General features: G+C 42.3%; 1 protein-coding gene across 1 annotated transcript in view; it reads right to left on the reverse strand.

Moving 5' to 3' along the window:
* The window catches only part of LOC108911167 (E3 ubiquitin-protein ligase MYCBP2-like), a 45591-nt gene that overhangs the window by 13767 nt on the left and 11732 nt on the right, over positions 1–20092 (reverse strand). The window contains exons 7-9 of the mRNA XM_018716026.1: positions 17296–17496; positions 15862–16011; positions 874–1135 (exon numbers count right to left, since the gene is read on the reverse strand). Coding sequence (XP_018571542.1) covers positions 874–1135; positions 15862–16011; positions 17296–17496 — 613 coding nt within the window. The remainder of the gene's footprint in view (positions 1–873; positions 1136–15861; positions 16012–17295; positions 17497–20092) is intronic.

Here is a 20092-nt window from a genome sequence, read left to right on the forward strand (position 1 = left end):
CATAAAGTAAATAATTACTAAAAATATTTTACAGTAATTCATTCATTATTTTATAATAACAATATCACGTTAATCACTACACTATGTGGGCGAACAAAATTATAAAGCTAACCCTGGAAACTTGTGACGTTAACCGAAAAATGGCGTATATATTTACCTTTTATATATTCCTTTTTTTTACTTACCTAAAGAAGGAAACTTTTCGCCTCTCTTCACCAACTCGATCACTTCTATTTATACAATACACTTGCCCATGATAAAACGTCTAATTATCGAAATCACAGCGATGCGTACACGTCAAATGCTAGGACACGACTGAACGCTGAGCTCCAAATCAGGCTCCAAAGTGTTTTCACCAAAGTCGCTCTATAAGCCAGTCTAGGTGGTCTGTGGTTACACCTCATTTTTCAAATGGACCCAAAAAAAGAAGTCAAGAGTTTCAAGCGGGAAATCGCGGAAGCCATTCTACCGACCCACCCCGTACTCCATGCACATGATGGAGATAATCTCGAACATCTAACCGAAAGTGAGGAGGTGCCTCATCATGTAAACACCACATGCGTTGTCGAAATTGCCCTTTTTGTTTTTTTACAAAATTGTATTGGTACATTCCATAAATTCAATTTGGATAAGTTCTGAATCACCCTATCAATATGTCTTCTAGATTTATTATAAACATATAACAAATATAGTAATTACTTTTTAATTGAATAAAGTTTGCTCTAGTAAACTATGAACACAGAAATAGATAGGTATCCGCCTACTCATCATTCATACTTAACTGGAATATTTTAAAATAATAATTAATCTTTTTATTAGCATAATGGTTGAGGACAGGGTCTGAATACACGAAATTTTATAAAATATACTTACTGTCCGGGATTTCTCTCTGAACTGATTGAAGATAAACAATTAACAGAATATCCAGTACATTCTCGACATACAGAACAAATCATACACATATCATCATGCCAGGAATGCATTCCAGGAGGGCATATGTTTTGAATGGAATCTGCTAAATTTTCGCCAGCTTCAGATACAGCAGAACATTCATTAGGCACGTTAGTTTCGTTACAAAAATCACATTCTTCTTGGACACCACATGTCTCCATAGCGGTTACATGAGAAACGTGTTCTGAAATAATTAATATTTGAAAATATATTTATAGTTATATTAAACCAACTAAAGAATAAACTAGAAAGTTCGAAATATTCATCACATAATTACTCGTCGCTGTAATAAATTTGTTATGCCCAGGCACTACACTACGATGTTTCAACATTCTTTCAGCTGCTGTGAAAGTGTATAATTCTCTGCCTGTAAATATTACATCCTGCTCCATTGTGGCCAATTTTAAAACGGCAATAAAGATACGTATTATTGATCTGAGAATATAATGGTTTTTATAATATTTTGCTTAGATTGCGACAACTTATTATTTGTGTTATTCTTTAAGTTGATAATGTACTTTTGTGTTTACTATACAGGGTAGCCAAATGGAAACGAAACAGAACCATTTTCAACAACTGCGTCAAGATTGTAGAAAAACGCTCAAACCCGTCGATTTTAGATTAAAGGGGGACATTCTTTGCTGGTATTTTTGACTCCGCCACTTTCACTCCCAAGCAAGGGTAAGCATCACCCCAAAATATTTAAACGGCATTGGGGGTTGAGTAATATTTCTTTTGAAAGCTCTTACAATTCTCTTTACAACAGACTTTAAATTTTATAATTCCGCCCAATACTTATTAAGAATTTTGATTTTAAAGTTGAAACTTATGTACCTACAAACAATTAATAACGGTAAAAATGTCAGTCATTCGAGTTAAGTACGTCAATGGTATAAATTTAGTAATTCTTTAGTAAGTCTTTGGCGATTTGTTATCACTTTTGTAAAAAAACACAATTGTAAAAACAGAAATGAATGCTATACACACACAATAAACGTAAAATTAGTGGAAGGAACTGTGGATCCTTCCCTGCTCGCTCACTCATTATTTCGCAAAATTGCAAACGGCGGTCANGCAAGGTCAATCTCCCACCACACTAGCAAAGAGCCAATCTCCAACCCATAAAGTATATCAAATCACCAAGAGCGCCACACTCAGAAAAGGGGGGTGTCATTATAAGACGCTCCGAGAGTGCCAAAATAATAATCCGCAAATTAGGCAGGATCCATATTTAAAGTCGGTCAGCGAACCAATCGGCACACCTAACGCCGAAGATCATGGATAGATGGAGCCTCGGCCTCCCACAGGCCCAGCGGCGAAGCGAGTGCTGCAACGCAGGCAGTACGTACTGAGTAGGTCATGAAAGCGGACGTGTGTCGCAAAAACCGCAACGTCCCCATTCCATTCCACACAGGCCGCCATCTTAGCGCGTTAGCTAGATACGCGCAACGCACTCCAAAACCCTCGCTACTCAACCAACAATCATCCCTCGCTTCTATCACAAAACAAAGTGTTTCATTTGCATACGAAAAACTCCATATTTCCTCACATTAAGGCCTACGTGCAGCTTCTCTAAAGCAAGTAACTTTCAAGTCTCCGGTCGGCTAAAAAACACCGAATATCAGCTAAGCCACCCTCTCGTCGCGCAGTTAAGTGTGTCGAGCTCTTGGTGCTACCAAAAAACCATCGATCAGGCTACGAAGTGTGTTGGGAAATTTCCTATACTAAAAATACTCTCCAGTGCTTCATTAAACAGTTCCTATAAGAATTAATATCCTAAAAGCGTTGTGCCGTGCCGCATCTTCGCCAGTTAGATCGCCGGAAGCAAACCAGTCCACCACCTCCAGCTTGCCGTCCCCCAGGTCCATGTACGCCGTCTCCAGAGTCTACAAAAGGTAAGTGGCCAGTTAGTTTGCCCTCTTTTCTCTCTGCAGGTCAGCTGAAGCCAGGGTCTGCCGCTGTCTGTCCAAGTTTTATGCTTCTTTTTCAGTCTGCCGCCGCCGTACCCGAAACAAAACCGATATGAATAAAGTACAAAATCTGAGTATCATTAATTACAGCAAGTAATTATAAGACTCCCCAATTATAGCCGGACTTCTCTGCGTCATATCAAATTCTTCACCGTTTACCTACATTTTCTATTTAGTATTCCAATAACTCATGCTCCTACGCTGTAAAAATATACAGGGAAGCTAGGAGTCAGTGACGAGGCATCCAATACATTTCCGCGACCGCGGATTGCGCCTGACGTTTAATTATATCCACCAAAGAATCCAGAAATCTAATAACACTGTTTCCAAGCCTCTCTGACGCCCTGAATTCCCCTAAAATATATTTTTACCAGCACCCGAGAACGATAAAATTGACATGGCACCCGGAACGTGGGGCTCGAATGAACCAAAAATTCTTTAAGTTAAGTGAAACTAAAGTCGAACCTACGACCCCAGAACGCAAAAAAACGAAAGTCCAAAAAATTTCCAAAAATCGAAATTTTTCTGTACACGTCAAAAAAATTGCCTTCACTCAAGGTACGCAAAACCACAAACAGAAAAATTTTCGACCCATAATTAACGGAAAAACGAAGTCCAAAGCCACGACTAGAACATTTGGGAATTCGCTCAAAATTTGAGAAACTGAATTTCAGGGCTTTCAGATTTCCAGAACCAACTAAAGTAGTGAAGCACATACATAAGTAAGCAAAGGATTTTTCGGTCCGCACAGCTTCGGGACGCCGAGATCTTTCGAGTTTCACCTTCGACGTCGCCCAGGCCTTATCACTAGGTCTCCTTCATAAAAAATTTTTTTGCCCACAATGGATCAATCACCAAGTCGGCTCGTAACGTCCATTCACCTTGGAGACGAGAGTTATGAAGTCATAGACGCCACCTCTAGTCATAGCGGTAGTTCTGAATATACCGACATTCGCACCCAAACTCTACCGACACAAAATTCCACTCGTATACCGTTCCACAGGCCGAGACATTCGAAGCCACTAATATCACGCAAGCCACATTGCAGACTACAGGCACCGCGTCCGAGAACGCCATGCTTGACTTTGCTGCCCAGATTACCAGTCAATTCACCCGCGCCCTTGACATTACCGATAAATTTACCCGAAATAATAACGCCAGGCACATTCGCCCCCCATCTTGTACGTTTTCCGGCATAGATTACGAAGATCCAGAACGTTTTCTGGACCAGCTAGGAAATTATTTTCCGCAAGCACACGTCGACGACGACGACGAACGTTTGTCTATCGCCGAAGGACTGCTCCGAGGCGATGCACGCCGCTGGCACGATTCGCGCAAATATCTCCGAGAGTCGTATAGCGATTTTGAGACACGATTTCTCGCACAATTTAATTCCCAGGATATCTTAGACGCTATCAGCGCCGCCGTGTTCGGTGAATTTCAGAAAGAAAACGAACCCGCTGCCACGTTCATATCACGAAAAAGAAATCTATTCGCGCGAATGGATTCTACCATGACAGAGCGCGCCCAAATCAGATTTATCCTAACCCGACTTCAGCCTGCACTAAAATCACGACTCCGCGGACCCAGCGAGGCCACATTAGACGCGTTTCAAACCACGGTTATTGAGATCGAACGAGATCTCGTCGATGAGATGAAACAACTGCGCAAACAACTCCGCGAACCCAATCGCCCATACCAACAGACGCAAGTGCCCACAAGTAACGCATCGACCCCTTCACCATCAGATCACACGGTAGTGAAGGAGGAAACAAGTCACGGTTCATCACGACCCGATTTTACCACGCGCCGCGAACCGCGGGCTTCTTACCAGCCAAAGCCACGCACCGCTTGTAGGTTTTGCGGGGAAATGCATTTCCATCCTGATTGCCCCCGGAACCCATATAAACGGTCAGTCGAAATTCCATCAGCCCCTCCGGCATCAGCTGAAACAGGGGATCCTCAGCGTTCAGCACCTCCAAAAAACTAGGTTTGGGATTGAGACTAGCAAATCGCTGTCTCAATCAAACGTCAAACCCCACGCCACCGATTCAACCGTCCAAACTCGAATTAGACCTACCAGTTTATAATGTCGATGTTCTTTTCCAAGAAAACCCCCAGCCTACACACGCAGACGGTATCGCCCAACGCAACATTCAAGGACGCGTCTACGCAAACTGAGCCACCAGGTTCGCGCACTAGCCAATCTAGCACTCAGACTGATACAGTCGTACACACGTTGCCGCCGCGCACCCAAGACTCCAACACCCAAACGGACGCCACGGAACTCGCTCTTGTACCATATACGGGGGGGAAACACGCGTTCATAGAAACTTGTTCCACACCACAACCAGTAGCGTACTTGGTGAATGACCACCACTCCTTATCACGCATTCCAGTACTCGTCAACGGCCAAAGTTACCAAGCACTCGTGGACTCCGGATCCGCGTGCAATCTCATCCGAACTAGTATCATCGGGGACGTCACCCGAAATAACAGCCGGAATGCATTCTCGCTCGCTAGCGGCACCGTGATGATTTATTCCGACGGAGATGCTAACCTTGTCGCCACGATAGGACGAGTCACCGACTCCATTCATTTCCATCTACTACCGGACCTGAACGAACCGCTGATATTAGGCGTACCATTTTTGACACAGGAACGCGCTGCGCTCGATTTCTATATGAAGTGTATCCACGTCGGGATCACCACGCGCGATACGAAGTACTGGAAGCACGACACATTCAAGGCCCTCACCGACGGCTCCGAACTTATACTTGCACCAAATCAAATACCGGCCGAATGCTTTGAGCGGGTCGCCCAAACCTTGAACGAATTCAAGTACCTTTTCACCGAGCAACCAACCCAGTGCACAACCGCGACGATACGCCATAAAATCGTCCTACGCGAGCACAGAACCATACATGAACGCCCGTACCCTACAACACCGGAAAAGAAGAAATTAATCGCCACTCAAGTCCAAGAAATGTTGTCACTCGGGGTAATCAAGCCCTGTACGTCGGAGTACTGTTCGCCACCCGTCATTGTTGAGCGTGAGGGGAAAAAGCCCAGGTTCTGTATCGATTATCGGTCGTTAAACGCACTCACCGTGGAAGAGCCCACCGTACTACCGAAAATCAGCGAAACACTTAAGGACTTCGGGACAGCGACCTGCTTCACAACTCTTGACCTTCGAGCAGGGTATTGGCAGATTCCTCTGGAGGAGAACTCCAAACCTTACACAGCATTCTCTACGCATGACGGCGCGACCTATCAGTTTCGCGTATTACCATTCGGGTTAAAAGGCGCCCCAAAGACATTCCGAAACCTCATGACCAGGGAGGTTCTTGCGAGTTATCTTCACCATTTCACCTATTGCTACCTCGACGACGTAATCATTTTTAGTAAGGCCTTCGAGGAGCTTCTGAACCATCTCCGTCTCGTACTCGAGCGCTTCACTATCCATCAGTTAAAGATCTCCCTGGACAAATGCCAATTCGCGACAAACTCACTCGACTACCTCGGTTACTGTATCTGCGGAGACGTAACCCAACCACAGGTCAAGCACCTAACCGCGATCCAAGAATTTCCGGAACCCCAGACAAAGAAACAGCTTCAGGCGTTTATCGGAACTTGCAACTGGGTCCGGGAATACATTAAAGACCTCTCATATCACCTCCAACCGATGACAGAACTGCTCCAAAAGCAGAGAAAATTCCGATGGTCCGACGAGTGCCAAATCGCGTTCGCCAAGGTGAAATCCGTAGTGTACCAACCATTAATTCTTCATCGGCCCGACTTCGCCCTACCATTCACATTGCAAACGGACGCATCCGAGACCGGCTTGGGCGCCGTATTGTTTCAACTCGGTACCGAGGGAGAGACTCGAATTATCTCATATGCCAGCTCAAGAGGTTTGTACTGAAAACAGACAGTCGGGCCTTGCTTTGGCTCGGCAAGCAGCGAGATTCACGGGCCAAGCTCACACGCTGGTCACTCCTGCTCGCCGAATACAGCTTCGACCTAGAGCACTGTCCAGGCAAACTAAATCAGTTCGCGGACTTGTTGAGTCGGCATCCAGACCACACGGAAACCCGAGATCCCATCGAGGAGGACCGTCTGTTTTACCCCGAACGGACACCCATCATCGCCGCTGTCGACGTAGCCGACCTTGATACCATCTGCCGCCAGGCAAATCATCAATCCAGAGCCCTACAAAGAACCAGGAGACTTTGGCAGCGCATCCAACGACAACAGCCTACAACCCTGACCGAGCAAAAGACCCTGGAGACCAATAACGTAGAGGACAACCTGCTGTACCGGATTGTTGAGGGACAGCCCAAACTCGCTCTACCACTCGCTATCACAGGTCATCGAATTTTACCACCTGCCAACACACCCAGGAATCAAGGAAACTGTCCGTCAGATTTCTCAGAGGTACTACCACCGAGGTTTGTGGAAGCACGTACGCCGCTACGTCCTCGACTGTGCAGACTGCATCCGAGTAAAATCACGGCAGATCCAAGCACCAGCATCCCAAGCCGCTACCACTGCCCAACTCCCGTTCGAAGTGCTATCCATAGACACACTCGGCCCGTATCTGCGCACTAAACGAAAAAATCGATACATCCTTGTCATCGAAGACGTCTTCTCTAAGTGGGTGGAGGCGAAGGCCTTCAGTCGCATCGAAGGACGGACAATTACCAGGTACTTGGAGGAGGAGATAATACCACGATACGGCGCTCCCAAACGCATCATTAGCGACAACGGCCCAGTGTTCGTCAGCCGGACATTCCAACAATTTTGCCAACGCTTTCACATTGCCAGCCAGCCCACGGCCATTTATCACCAACGCGCCAATCCTGTAGAGAGGCGCTTGCAAGAATTGAAAAAAGTCCTACGGGCACTTATGTTAGACCGACCACCCAGTACTTGGGACGAACGTTTACCTGAGGCTCTTCACACTCTGTGGAACCGCCAAAGTTCAGCGACCAGCTACTCGCCAGCCAAGATCGTCTTGGGTTACGAAATACCCAGAGCGGGAGAATGGCTCAGCTACGAAGAGGAACGCCGTTGTCAAGAGGAAAGAGACCTCATAATACGCAAAGCCCAGGATCGTCAAATCTTCTACCAGAGGCAGTACGCGCCAGGTAATCCAGAAACTTCGTTTCGTGGAATTCCAAATCGGAGACCAGGTAATGACTCGTGTATTTGTGAGACATAGGGACCGATTTGACCCCGTCTGGGAAGAGCCATTTCCGGTGACCAATCGTCAGAGCAACACGATATACGAAGTGGAAAGAAACGGAACCAAATCACTGATACACGTCGACGACCTGCGTCGATATCCACGACCGGCAGCCGCCAATGGATCGGACAGCGAGGACGAGGACGAGGTACCACCGACCCAAGTCGAAACTCGGGCTATAGTACACGACGAACCAAGAGAGGTTCCACAACCTGCCCCTCCCGATTCAACAGCAGAACCGAAACCACAATCCAGCGCCTCCCACGCTACCAATCACAACCCAAAACACAGTCAGGCCCAGTTCGACGACATCCAAGTCGAGACCATAGGCGACGAGGTAGCCACTACCGTGCCCACCGCCGTCACCGACCACAGCATTCCCACTCAACCGCCAGATGACCAGTCCATTACATCTGACTACAGTCACACCACGACTACAAGTCGCCGAGCACTCATCTCCGGACCCCGAACCCGAGGAAGACGCCGCACCAGAATCGTCGTCCGCAGCAGGCCGCCAGATCCAGTGCGTAGTAATGACGAGTGCGCGTAGAAGGTCATTTTCGATAGTGCGCGAGTGAATGAACACCAAAAACACATCCTTGTTCGAAGTTCTGTGATCTTCACCAAAAACTTTAGTTAAGTAAATTCCCAAAGACGATAACAAGCCAAAGCTATTGCTAATACCACTTGTACCTTATTCGCCTTAACAGGCACCAATGTACTGATTTAACTAGTCTTAAGATTACTCGTCCTGTATAAGAGGAAATCCGCTTCGCTCGTTGGCCAGGCCGAATTCTCAAAGTGTTATTGTTCTAATGTTTATTTTCTTACAGGTATATTTTTACATTTTCGTTTAATACCTTGTCTGTATTGTCTTGACTGAGTTCTCAATAAAACGAGGTCAATCTCCCACCACACTAGCAAAGAGCCAATCTCCAACCCATAAAGTATATCAAATCACCAAGAGCGCCACACTCAGAAAAGGGGGGTGTCATTATAAGACGCTCCGAGAGTGCCAAAATAATAATCCGCAAATTAGGCGGGATTCATATTTAAAGTCGGTCAGCGAACCAATCGGCGCACCGAACGCCGAAAATCATGAATAGATGGAGCCTCGGCCTCCTACAGGCCCAGCGGCGAAGTGAGTGCTGCAACGCAAGCAGTAAGTTCTGAGTAAGCCATCAAAGCAGACGTGTGTCGCCAAATCCGCAACGTCCCCGTTACACTCCACACAGGCCGCCATCTTAGCGCGTTAGCTAGACACGCGCGATGCACTCCAAAACCCTTGCTACTCGACCAACGCTTCTATCACAAAACAAAGTGTTCCATTTGCTTACGAAAAACTCCATATTTCCTCACATTAAGGCCTACGTGCAGCTTCTCTAAAGCAAGTAACTTTCAAGTCTCCGGTCGGCTAAAAGACGCCGAATATCAGCTAAGCCACCCTCTCGTCGCGTAATTAAGTGTGTCGAGCTCTTGGTGCTACCTAAAACCATCGATCAGTCTACGAAGTGTGTTGGGAAATTTCCTATACTAAAAATACTCTCCAGTGCTTCATTAAACAGTTCCTATAAGAATTAATATCCTAAAAGCGTTGTGCCGTGCCGCATCTTCGCCAGTTAGATCGCCGGAAGCAAACCAGTCCACCACCTCCAGCTTGCCGTCCCCCAGGTCCATGTACGCCGTCTCCAGAGTCTACAAAAGGTAAGTGGCCAGTTAGTTTGCCCTCTTTTCTCTCTGCAGGTCAGCTGAAGCCAGGGTCTGCCGCTGTCTGTCCAAGTTTTATGCTTCTTTTTTAGTCTGCCGCCGCCGTACCCGAAACAAAACGGATATGAATAAAGTACAAAATCTGAGTATCATTAATTACAGCAAGTAATTATAAGACTCCCCAATTATAGCCGGACATCTCTGAGTCATATCAAATTCTTCCCATTTACCTACATTTTCTATTTAGTATTCCAATAACTCATGCTCCTACACTGTAAAAATATACAGGGAAGCTAGGAGTCAGTGACGAGGCATCCAATACATTTCCGCGACAGCGGATGGCGCCCGACGTTTAATTATATCCACCAAAGAATCCAGAAATCTAATAACACTGTTTCCAAGCCTCTCTGACGCCCTGAATTCCCCTAAAATATATTTTTACCAGCACCCGAGAACGATAAAGTTGACAATACTTCCACCTGACATGTCGATCTTGATGTTGTTCATTAAATAGCTGAGCTATTCTATTTGCACATTTATTGTTCATACACTAAAGCGAAATGATATCTACTCTTTCCGCAATAGAATAAACCAGTGTTTAATTTTCAAAAACACAATTAAATAAACTACCAAACAACGCTTCCAAATAACACTAAAAAATAATTTGGAATCCACTAATTTTACGTTCATTGTATAGCGTTCATTCCTGTTTTTTACAATTGTGTTTTTTTAACAGATCGCCAAAAATCAATGCATCGCAAGAAATACTAAATTTATACCATTGGCGTACTTAACTTGAATGACTGACATTTTTACCATTACTAATTGTTTGTAGGTATATAAGTTTCAACTTTAAAATCAAAATTCTTAATAAGTATTGGGCAGAATTATAAAATTTAAAGTCTGTTGTAAAGAAAATTGTAAGAGCTTTCAAAAGAAATATTAATCAACCCCCAATGCCATTTAAATATTTTGTGGTGATGCTTACCCTTGCTTGGGGGTGAAAGTTGTAACGAACCTTTATTAATTTATCCGTTAAGTATCCGATGAACTATTATCTTTTCCTATGTTGGTAATGTAAGCGTTGAACTCTGATTTATTGTGGGTCTGCGTACTAATATCCGACGAACCGTTGATCTACGTCTCTAATCGGCTATAAAAGCTGACCTCCCGCACGGCGCACATAAGATTCAGTAGTGTTGAACGGCAATTTTCCTCAGCACGTAGTCCGCCTCCCCTCTTGGTATTGGTCCCGGTCCTACCAAGGTTCCTTTCTTCCTATCCTTCCGTCTGAGAACAGAGCGTTGGTTCCTGTTCCGCCTGTTCTCAGCGCTCTCCTTTTCCTTCCGTATGAAAACAGAGCGTTGGTTCCTGTCCCGCTTGTTCTCAGCACTCTCCAGATCCTTCAGTCCGGGAACAGAGCGTCGACCATTTTCCCGCCTTTTCTTGGGACCCCATTTCCCTGAAACTCTGAGGGTTGGTTCCCGTCCCTCTCGGAGTTCCTGACTCGTCTGTTTTCCCGAATAGCCATCAACCTGAGTTAAACGCCGAATCGAGGGAAGCTTATAGTTTTCCATTTTCCGAAATTTCACCGAATATTAGTACCGACCGTCACCGATTTGTCAGTGGTTTATTTATTTATTTATCATAAATAAAGAGAGTACATTTATTGGAAGAAGAGGTTTTCTTTTCTAATCAAGACCCCTGGTGTACACTTTTCTCCACTGCTGTTACCCGGACGGCGACTTTTTGTGCTGCCTATTGATCTGATTTGAAGAAATGAAAGAAGAAAAATTGTTTTCCGAAGGTTTTGGCATACACCGAGCACGAAACTGCTGTCGTTTACGTATCTCCAAAACTACCGCTTATTTTGAAAATCCGAGAATTCCAGAGGACTCCTGTGAGCTCCTGAAGTCCGAATCCGCGCTTTACTGCAAAAAGCCGAACTTTGCCGAAGTTTCCCGGAGTCGAGTGAGGCGTTAGATCAAGGTAATTTGAGCCAACGAAACGATTCCGACCACTCTCGAGAAGATCCGACGGTTAACGAACGAGATACGGTAGGCAGAATTGCCGTATCGAGGAATTTTCGAATTCTGAGGGTAGAGCGGTATCCATAAGAAAAAAAAGGATCCGAATAATATCAGATTTGCAACAAAATGAATACCGTAGACGACAAAGGTACCATTGGCCTTGAAATAGCTGACCCTAAAATAGGTTGGATATATAAGTTGAAAAAGGTCTAGTAATGGAATTACGCCGACTGAATTTGCAGGCTGATGGAACACTAGACGAGCTACGACGCCGACTAGTAGCATACCTGAGAGTTGAACCACCGAAAGATCAACCTGCACCCTCCGCAACACCGGGAACGTTGACCAGACCGCCACAACCGCCGTTTGACTTTGATCGTCTGGATCAAATCAGAAAACTAAACATTAAGTTTGATGGAAAAGTCGATCCAGTCTCATTTCTAGAGAGACTTGAATAATTACAAGAGGAATATGGCATAACCGAAAAGCAGCTGTTGAGAACGCTGCCGGGTTTACTTCAAGACAAAGCAAATCCATGGTATATGAACTATAAGAGCCAATGGAAAAATTTCTATGATTTCCTTGAAACATACCAGAACCGTCAGACCACCGACAAAGATTTCATTTTGGACATGCAGACCATGATACGACGCCATGGAGGTTTCTCTAGAAAAAGAGAACTAACGTGCATTTATCGACGGCTAAGACAAGAATACAGACAGCATATTCGCAGAAATGCTATTAGCAATGTAATCGAATTATTACAACAGGCCTACGAGTTTGAACAAATCCAACGGGATATGGATAAGTCCTATAAACTGAATAAAAATGTTCAGCCAATTGCAATGTCCAGAACTACCGCTCCTGCTGTATCGCGTATCACTGAAGTACCAGGACGTGATACAAGCACACAAGATTTAATTGCCGACAAATATCGAAACTGTGGACGACAGGGAGTTCAATCGCGACATTGCCGATGTGCCGAATACCAGGAAAACTCCCGAAGAACTGGGCCACGAGCAAGGCAAATCAATTCTCGATTAGAGAGTTCCAACCGAAGCCACAATTCCGATTTTTACCCCATTAATGCCACCGACACCGTCTGTGTGGATAACCGGCTACGTGAAGTAATAACCATAGGCGACAGAAGTTATTTTGCGTTGGTCGATACAAGATCAGTTCGATCCTATATTAGCCAGAAAGTTGCTACTTACTGCCAGTGCAGGGGAATCCAGAAGTTACCGTTGAAATAGCAGACAAAGGCTGAGCGTGTATTGAAATCACCGAAGAGAGTACATTTATTGGAAAAAGAGGTTTTCTTTTCTAATCAAGACCCCTGGTGTACACTTTTCTCCACTGCTGTTACCCGGACGGCGACTTTTTGTGGGACATCGGGGTCTCACCTAGAAAGATCGTCACAAAGTAGTGGAGTAAAAAATACCAGCAAAGAATGTCCCCCTTTAATCTAAAATCGACGGGCGCTTTTCTACAATCTTGATGCAGTTCCTGAAAATGGTTTTGTTTCGTTTTCATTTGGCCACCCTGTATTTAAAAATTCTATAATTCACTGTGTTTGTTTACTTCTTATTTGACATTTCGCCATATTGTCTTCCTTTCTTCCTAGCCGACTTGAGTTAAGCATTCTGCGCGGCGCAGTGCCGCACGATTGCACGTTGTCTTTTCTAAATAGGAAATTCTAAATTATGCCATTTTCTACTTTTAGATTACTTAATTTACACTTAGAACATAGTATTATGCATTTTTCTATCGATATTATTTAATAAACATAGTATTAAATGTTAATTTTTAGTTTACTAGTAGGTATCCCTATTGGTCAGCTCGGAAATCTCTGAACCAATCAGAGAGTAGTTCAGTTTTAGTGGGGGCAGTCTTTCTTACGGGATTTCGTGTAGACAAGGAGACAAGGGAAAAGTTGCATGGTGCAAAAGTTGTCGCTATAAATTGTCGGTTTTCACAAACATCTCGTTGAGGATTTTATTATCGGGCAACTTAAATGAATACTGGGGATCTGTAGTATTGGCCAATTGGTATATTTTTGGTGCAGAGGCCCAAGTATATGCTTCTTTCTGTGGAAAGGATTAGTGTAGCACGACGTGGATGTATCCCGACCATCAGTGTAGCCCCATTGCAGGTGTTAACCATTACAGCATACATTAGTGTTAACAAAGAACTCCTAATTAATTAGGGTGTGTCTCCATTTCTTCTATTTGTCCTTGGTATTTATTCATTTATTTCTTAGAGAAGTATTTAATGAGTAGTCTTAATTACACTTAGGTTTATTAGTGATAGTTATTTTTATTCAATGTGCCCACCCTTTATTATATACCTTTTCTTTTGTATACTTATAGGGTTCACGTCTTCCTTCTAGTTCACGTTCTTGTCCTAGTTCTGGTTTGAATTTGAAACTTTGAATCAGATTGGACAATTGATAAAGTTCTTAGTACTCCACGTGAAGTGGCACGATACCGTGTAAGGCCTGTGGAGATCTTCTTCGAGAGGTCCCCGTGTTGCCGCCATTCCCCTGACTTGGGTTTACCTTGGGAAATATTTGGTGTTCCTACGTTGTTCATATGCAGTGAAATCCGTCCATTTCTTCCGCTGTGGAGCTGCAGGCTCAACGTTATACTACTCCAGCCATGTCCTGGGTTCCATGGGAACGCTTACGTAACCATCGTAGACGGCTGTAGGACGCACGCAAGTTACCACAACCTTTTTCTTTTAGTTCATTTTTACATATGCTTCAAGACATCGCTGGTAAATTCAGTGGACAGATAAATTAACTTAACCGAGTATTATTATTAATTGGCCTGATATATAAATAATATTAGATATAATTTACTATTTTAATTTAGTTTGAATTTTCTTTTGGCTTATAATGTAAGGATCTTAGAGCTTATTGTAGCACAGTTAATTTAATTTACTTTGCTTGCCTTGCATCAGTGCATTTACTTGCATTCACTTTACTTACTTAAAGTAGTACATTTATTAGTATTTTTTTTGTATTTTGGCTGGGTAAATTTTAGGTAGCTTGATTGTGATTAACATTTTTTTACATAATATTCCTAGTTGTAAAAACAAATTAAGGAGCGATTTACCCCTTTTATCGCGGAAAAATATATGCTTATTTCGTTTTACGGTTAAGCGGTTGCGCCTGAACTCAAGCGACGCTATCGTCGACTTACTTTCTTCCCTCTTACGTTGCTATTATCTATGCATGCGCTATTTTATCGCCCTTAATTTAGCATATTTTACTAATATCCTCAGAATTGTTTAAGTAAGGAATCCATTAGGGTGAATAAACAGACCTTAGTATGTTACTTTTTTTCTTTTGATAATCTCGGTTGACAATTTCCCGTTATTATTGGTACCGGCACTGGGGTTGATTGGCGGGTGATAAGAATTTGTATGGCGCCTTTTCCAACTTTATTTATTATTTTTTATTACTTTATATGTGTAACATAGAGTAGGTATATTCTGAATCATATCTTAAGAACCACCTCATCTCCGCTGGGTCTAGTCAGTCACCCTACTGTACACTGACAGCAGTGGTGGACGATCTGTACACCAGAGTAAGATTTAAAGGTCGCAATGTAGGTATACTTTAATTTTACTTGCCTAGAAAATAAAAACCAATAGTTGCTATTATTATATAGGTATTTACTCTCCCCTACTGCACAGTAGATTCTACATTCATTTATTATTTAAAATCACTTTCCAAGGGTTATTTGCTTAAAATCTGTGCGTAAAATTTATAAGAAAAATACTCTTGCACTTAATTTATTTTTTATAAAAGTTACTTTTAATTTGACATTGGATGCAACATGGCGGATGGGCGCGGTCTAGTCGCTATTGTCGCCACTGTCTTGTATAAAGCCATTGTAAGCTTGCCTACTGTTAAATAACTGCCTTCAACAGTAAATGTTTGAATACTCACCATCTTTTGATAGCATGAAATCTCTTCCACACTGGTACTTATTATTAATGCCAAATGTGTATACGTGTCCTTTATTTGTCAACACCATTCCATGTGCTTTACCCAGAACTACCTGAACTATAACTGTTCCTTTTAAACTAGTCACTATTCCTGAAAGTAAAAAAAAAACCGGTAGTTATTTTTTAATGTATAAAATGTAACAATTTAAATGACCAGAAATTATTCTACGGCATTATGAAATCATTTAGAAGGTGTATGTCACAAATTACAGAATTACAGAAGAAAGATAAAAACAGAAAATAACGAAATTAATAGGATTTTATGGAATTAATACAAGCTAAAGATAATATTAATATAGAGGGGTCTGTGAGCAAGTCACAAATGAAGGGATTACGAGGTATAATATGGTCGCGTTTGGGAGATGGCTATGATGGTGATGACGATGACACTAACGATAACGATGACGATGACGATGACGATAACGGAGGGGATGGTGAACGGTAACGGACTAGGTGAAAACGGGGACGGGTACATTAAAAAAAACCACTTGTTCTCAGACTTTCCCTGGCTGTTTCAACTACCCTTTTGGATTGGTAACACATGACACTTGTTGTATACTACTGAAAGTACAGATGATGATAGAAACAATAAGATTTACAATAAAAAATGCTATTACATAAACTAACTACATCGAAAACTTTCTACCTGAGGCAGATATGGTTCTATAATTTTAGGATCCATTCAATCAACGTAGAAAAGTATTCTATTTTACTTTATCAGAAGATATTTTGGTAGATGTTCCCGAGAAGTGACTATTCACTTTTATTGAAAATAATGAATAATTGATCAAACATAAAGACCATTGAATTGTTTGGAGCGATTCCTATGCCAGACAAAATAAAAATTATTTATCTCTATCAGTAGTTTATATTAAAATGAATATTTTTGTCATTGATCATAAGTTCCCTGAAATTAGGCACAGGTTTAGATCGAAACTTTAGCAGAATCGAACAAGTCCTGAGGAATCATGGAATAATCTCTTACCAATATCGCTATTTAATAAGAGAAGCCTCAAAGGACAATCATGTAACAGATATAACAAACCATTTTCGAGATTTGTCTAATTTACAAAATAAAATTAAAGTTGTGCAATACAGAAAATTATACAAAATGAAAACATGTTTATTAGAGTCAGCATCATGTGGATTAAAGTGGATGAGAGCAAATGATCCTAATATTTTAGTTAAAGTTAGTGAGAAAGCTAAAATAGAAAAAAAAAAAGAAAGCAGAACACGGTAGATTGTTTACTCTAAATAAAACCCTTTACCTTTTACTCTAAATAAAAAATCTAGGTCCACTTCGCTTAACTTTAATTATATCAAAACTATGTTTTTCTGGCATAACACCTTGATTCATGTTTTCACTTATTATTACCTGTTGCAGGATCTGTATGAGCTGTATCTTTACCAAACAAAATGAGTTCACCATTTGAATTGATTAATGCTGTCGTTCCATTATTACATGCACCACCCACAATATGATGATCCTCTATTTTGATCATTTTTTTTGGCTTTACAGGCTTCACCTGCCTTCTAACTTTACTTTGATCCCCATCTTCACCTCTCCGAGCAGTACCTAAAAAGGTAAAGCAAAAATCAATTTATTTTCTTCATACTGTTTAATCCTCCCTAAGTATTCAGCCAAGTGGATTCTGCTCTCCCTATTCCAGTGGTGAAAACAAAGTAATGTGAGTTGAAATATTTCAGTATGTTTCAGGACAGCCAGGATCAAGAAACGAAAATGACGACACACACACACACGCACACGCACACGCGCGCGCGCGCGCGCCCACACACACACACACACACACACACACACACACACACACACACACACACACACACACACACACACACACACACACACACACACACACACACACACACACACACACACACACACACACACACACACACACACACACACACACACACACACACACACACACACACACACACACACACACACACACACACACACACACACACACACACACACACACACACACACACACACACACACACACACACACACACACACACACACACACACACACACACACACACACACACACACACACACACACACACACACACACACACACACACACACACACACACACACACACACACACACACACACACACACACACACACACACACACACACACACANACACGCACACACGCACACACGCACACACGCACACACGCACACACGCACACACGCACACACGCACACACGCACACACACACACACACACACACACAGTTACCCGTACAGTTAGTTAACATTATGGTTTCTTTGATTCCAGAAAAGGTGGAAATAATTGCACTCTTTTATGAAAATAATCAGTGTGCTAATAGGACAGCAGAAGTCTTTAATCAGCAATACTTGGATATACATGTTCACGGGAAGTACATTTTGGAGTTAGTTCATGAAGATGACTTTGACCGCCGACTACAATTTTGTAAAATAATGAACGAAATTTGTGAAATAATGAACGAGCTATTAATAGTCTTGATTTTATTGTCGTTATTAGTCCGATTCTAATCCAAGGATATGAGAATCATACACAACACCCGGAAAAATTAAATGTATGGGCTGAAATTTTTGGTGACAGTATTGTTGGTCCTTTTTTCTCTCCCTGGGGATGTACCTGGATTTGTTGGAGAACATTTATCCAGCGTTACAAACATTATAGAGAATAATGAGAATTATCTCGAAGACCAGTTGATATTCTAAGAGGATGCAGCTCCTCCACACTACGTCCTGCTTGTTTGGCAGTATCTTGATCGTAGGTTTTCGAATCAGTGGATTGGGAGAAGATGCACCATAGAATGACCTGCACGATGGCCGAATTTGTCTCATTTGTACTTTTTCTTGTGAGACCACTGAAAGTGCAAAATTTATTTCACTCCACCTACTTCCCTTTAATATCTACTCCAACGCATTGTCAACGAATGCCGCCAAGTTACTCCAGAAATGTTACAAAATGTGCGTGAACGTTGTATGGAGACTGGAGGTTATTAATTTGAACACTTAATTGGATGACATTGAAGTAAGTTGCAAACAAATTTGTAAAAGGTAGGTTATTTATTAACTCCGAAACTAATCAGTGAGTTATAAGAACAATGAGGCACAGTGGACAAAAATGGAAATAATTCGAGCCACGCGGCAGGTTAGATGTATAGCAATATTCCTGATTTAAAAAGAAGCCTTGACAAACTACATATTTTCAGCACTTTCAACATAAAATATATCACTTTCGAATGTGATTAAAGAAACATTTATTACTAACTTTTCCTATTTTGTTAATACAATTTGAACCGTAATAACATCCTTAGGACTGATTTGCTATAAGTTCATATGAAAAATTCTATTCTTCATATTTTCTTATGTAGAACCACCTCGAAAATTATTCGAACGGCATTTTCGGACAGCCTATATACAGTTGAGCCTTTGGATCCTTACATTCACGTCATCAACATGCGTCGGTATAAAAAACAAACGTTCAGTTATAGATTAACGTAAATTAGCTAATGATAGAAAAAGACATGCAATCGCCTTCAAGAGTTGTGTGACTGACACTAATTTCGACAGTGATTATTAATTGTGTATGAGGAATAAGAAAGAGACTAACATATTGTAATTTGTTGTGCGCTTAAACTGTAGACATATATTTGACTACCGTCGTTTTTTGCATTCTGTGCTCTTACAAATGTGTTTTCTGTGAGTTCCGTAGTTGTTTCAGCAAGCAATCTATTCCTTACTATTTTCTAAATTCAGTAATTCATAAATACTGGCACTGATTTGAACTCGGTTTTTAATCTTAGTTCATACGATTATGCTTGATGACGTGAATCTAAAGATCCAATGGCTCAACTGTATGTATATAGGCCTAGGCTCACGATCACGAATGTCTAGGCAAGTCAAGCAATTAAGAATTAGTTGCTCATCAGTGAGTATATGATTATGATTATTATCACTAAATAATAATATCGAATTACGTCTACTACTACCGCTACCGCTACCGCTACCGCTACCGCTACCGCTACCGCTACCGCTGCCGCTACCGCTACCGCTACCGCTACTGCTACTGCTACTGCTACTGCTACTGCTACTGCTACTGCTACTGCTACTGCTACTGCTACCGCTACTGCTACTGCTAC

The sequence above is a fragment of the Anoplophora glabripennis genome, unplaced genomic scaffold (assembly GCF_000390285.2).
Source record: "Anoplophora glabripennis isolate ALB-LARVAE unplaced genomic scaffold, Agla_2.0 scaffold831, whole genome shotgun sequence".
In the NCBI taxonomy this organism is placed as follows: Eukaryota; Metazoa; Arthropoda; class Insecta; order Coleoptera; family Cerambycidae; genus Anoplophora; species Anoplophora glabripennis.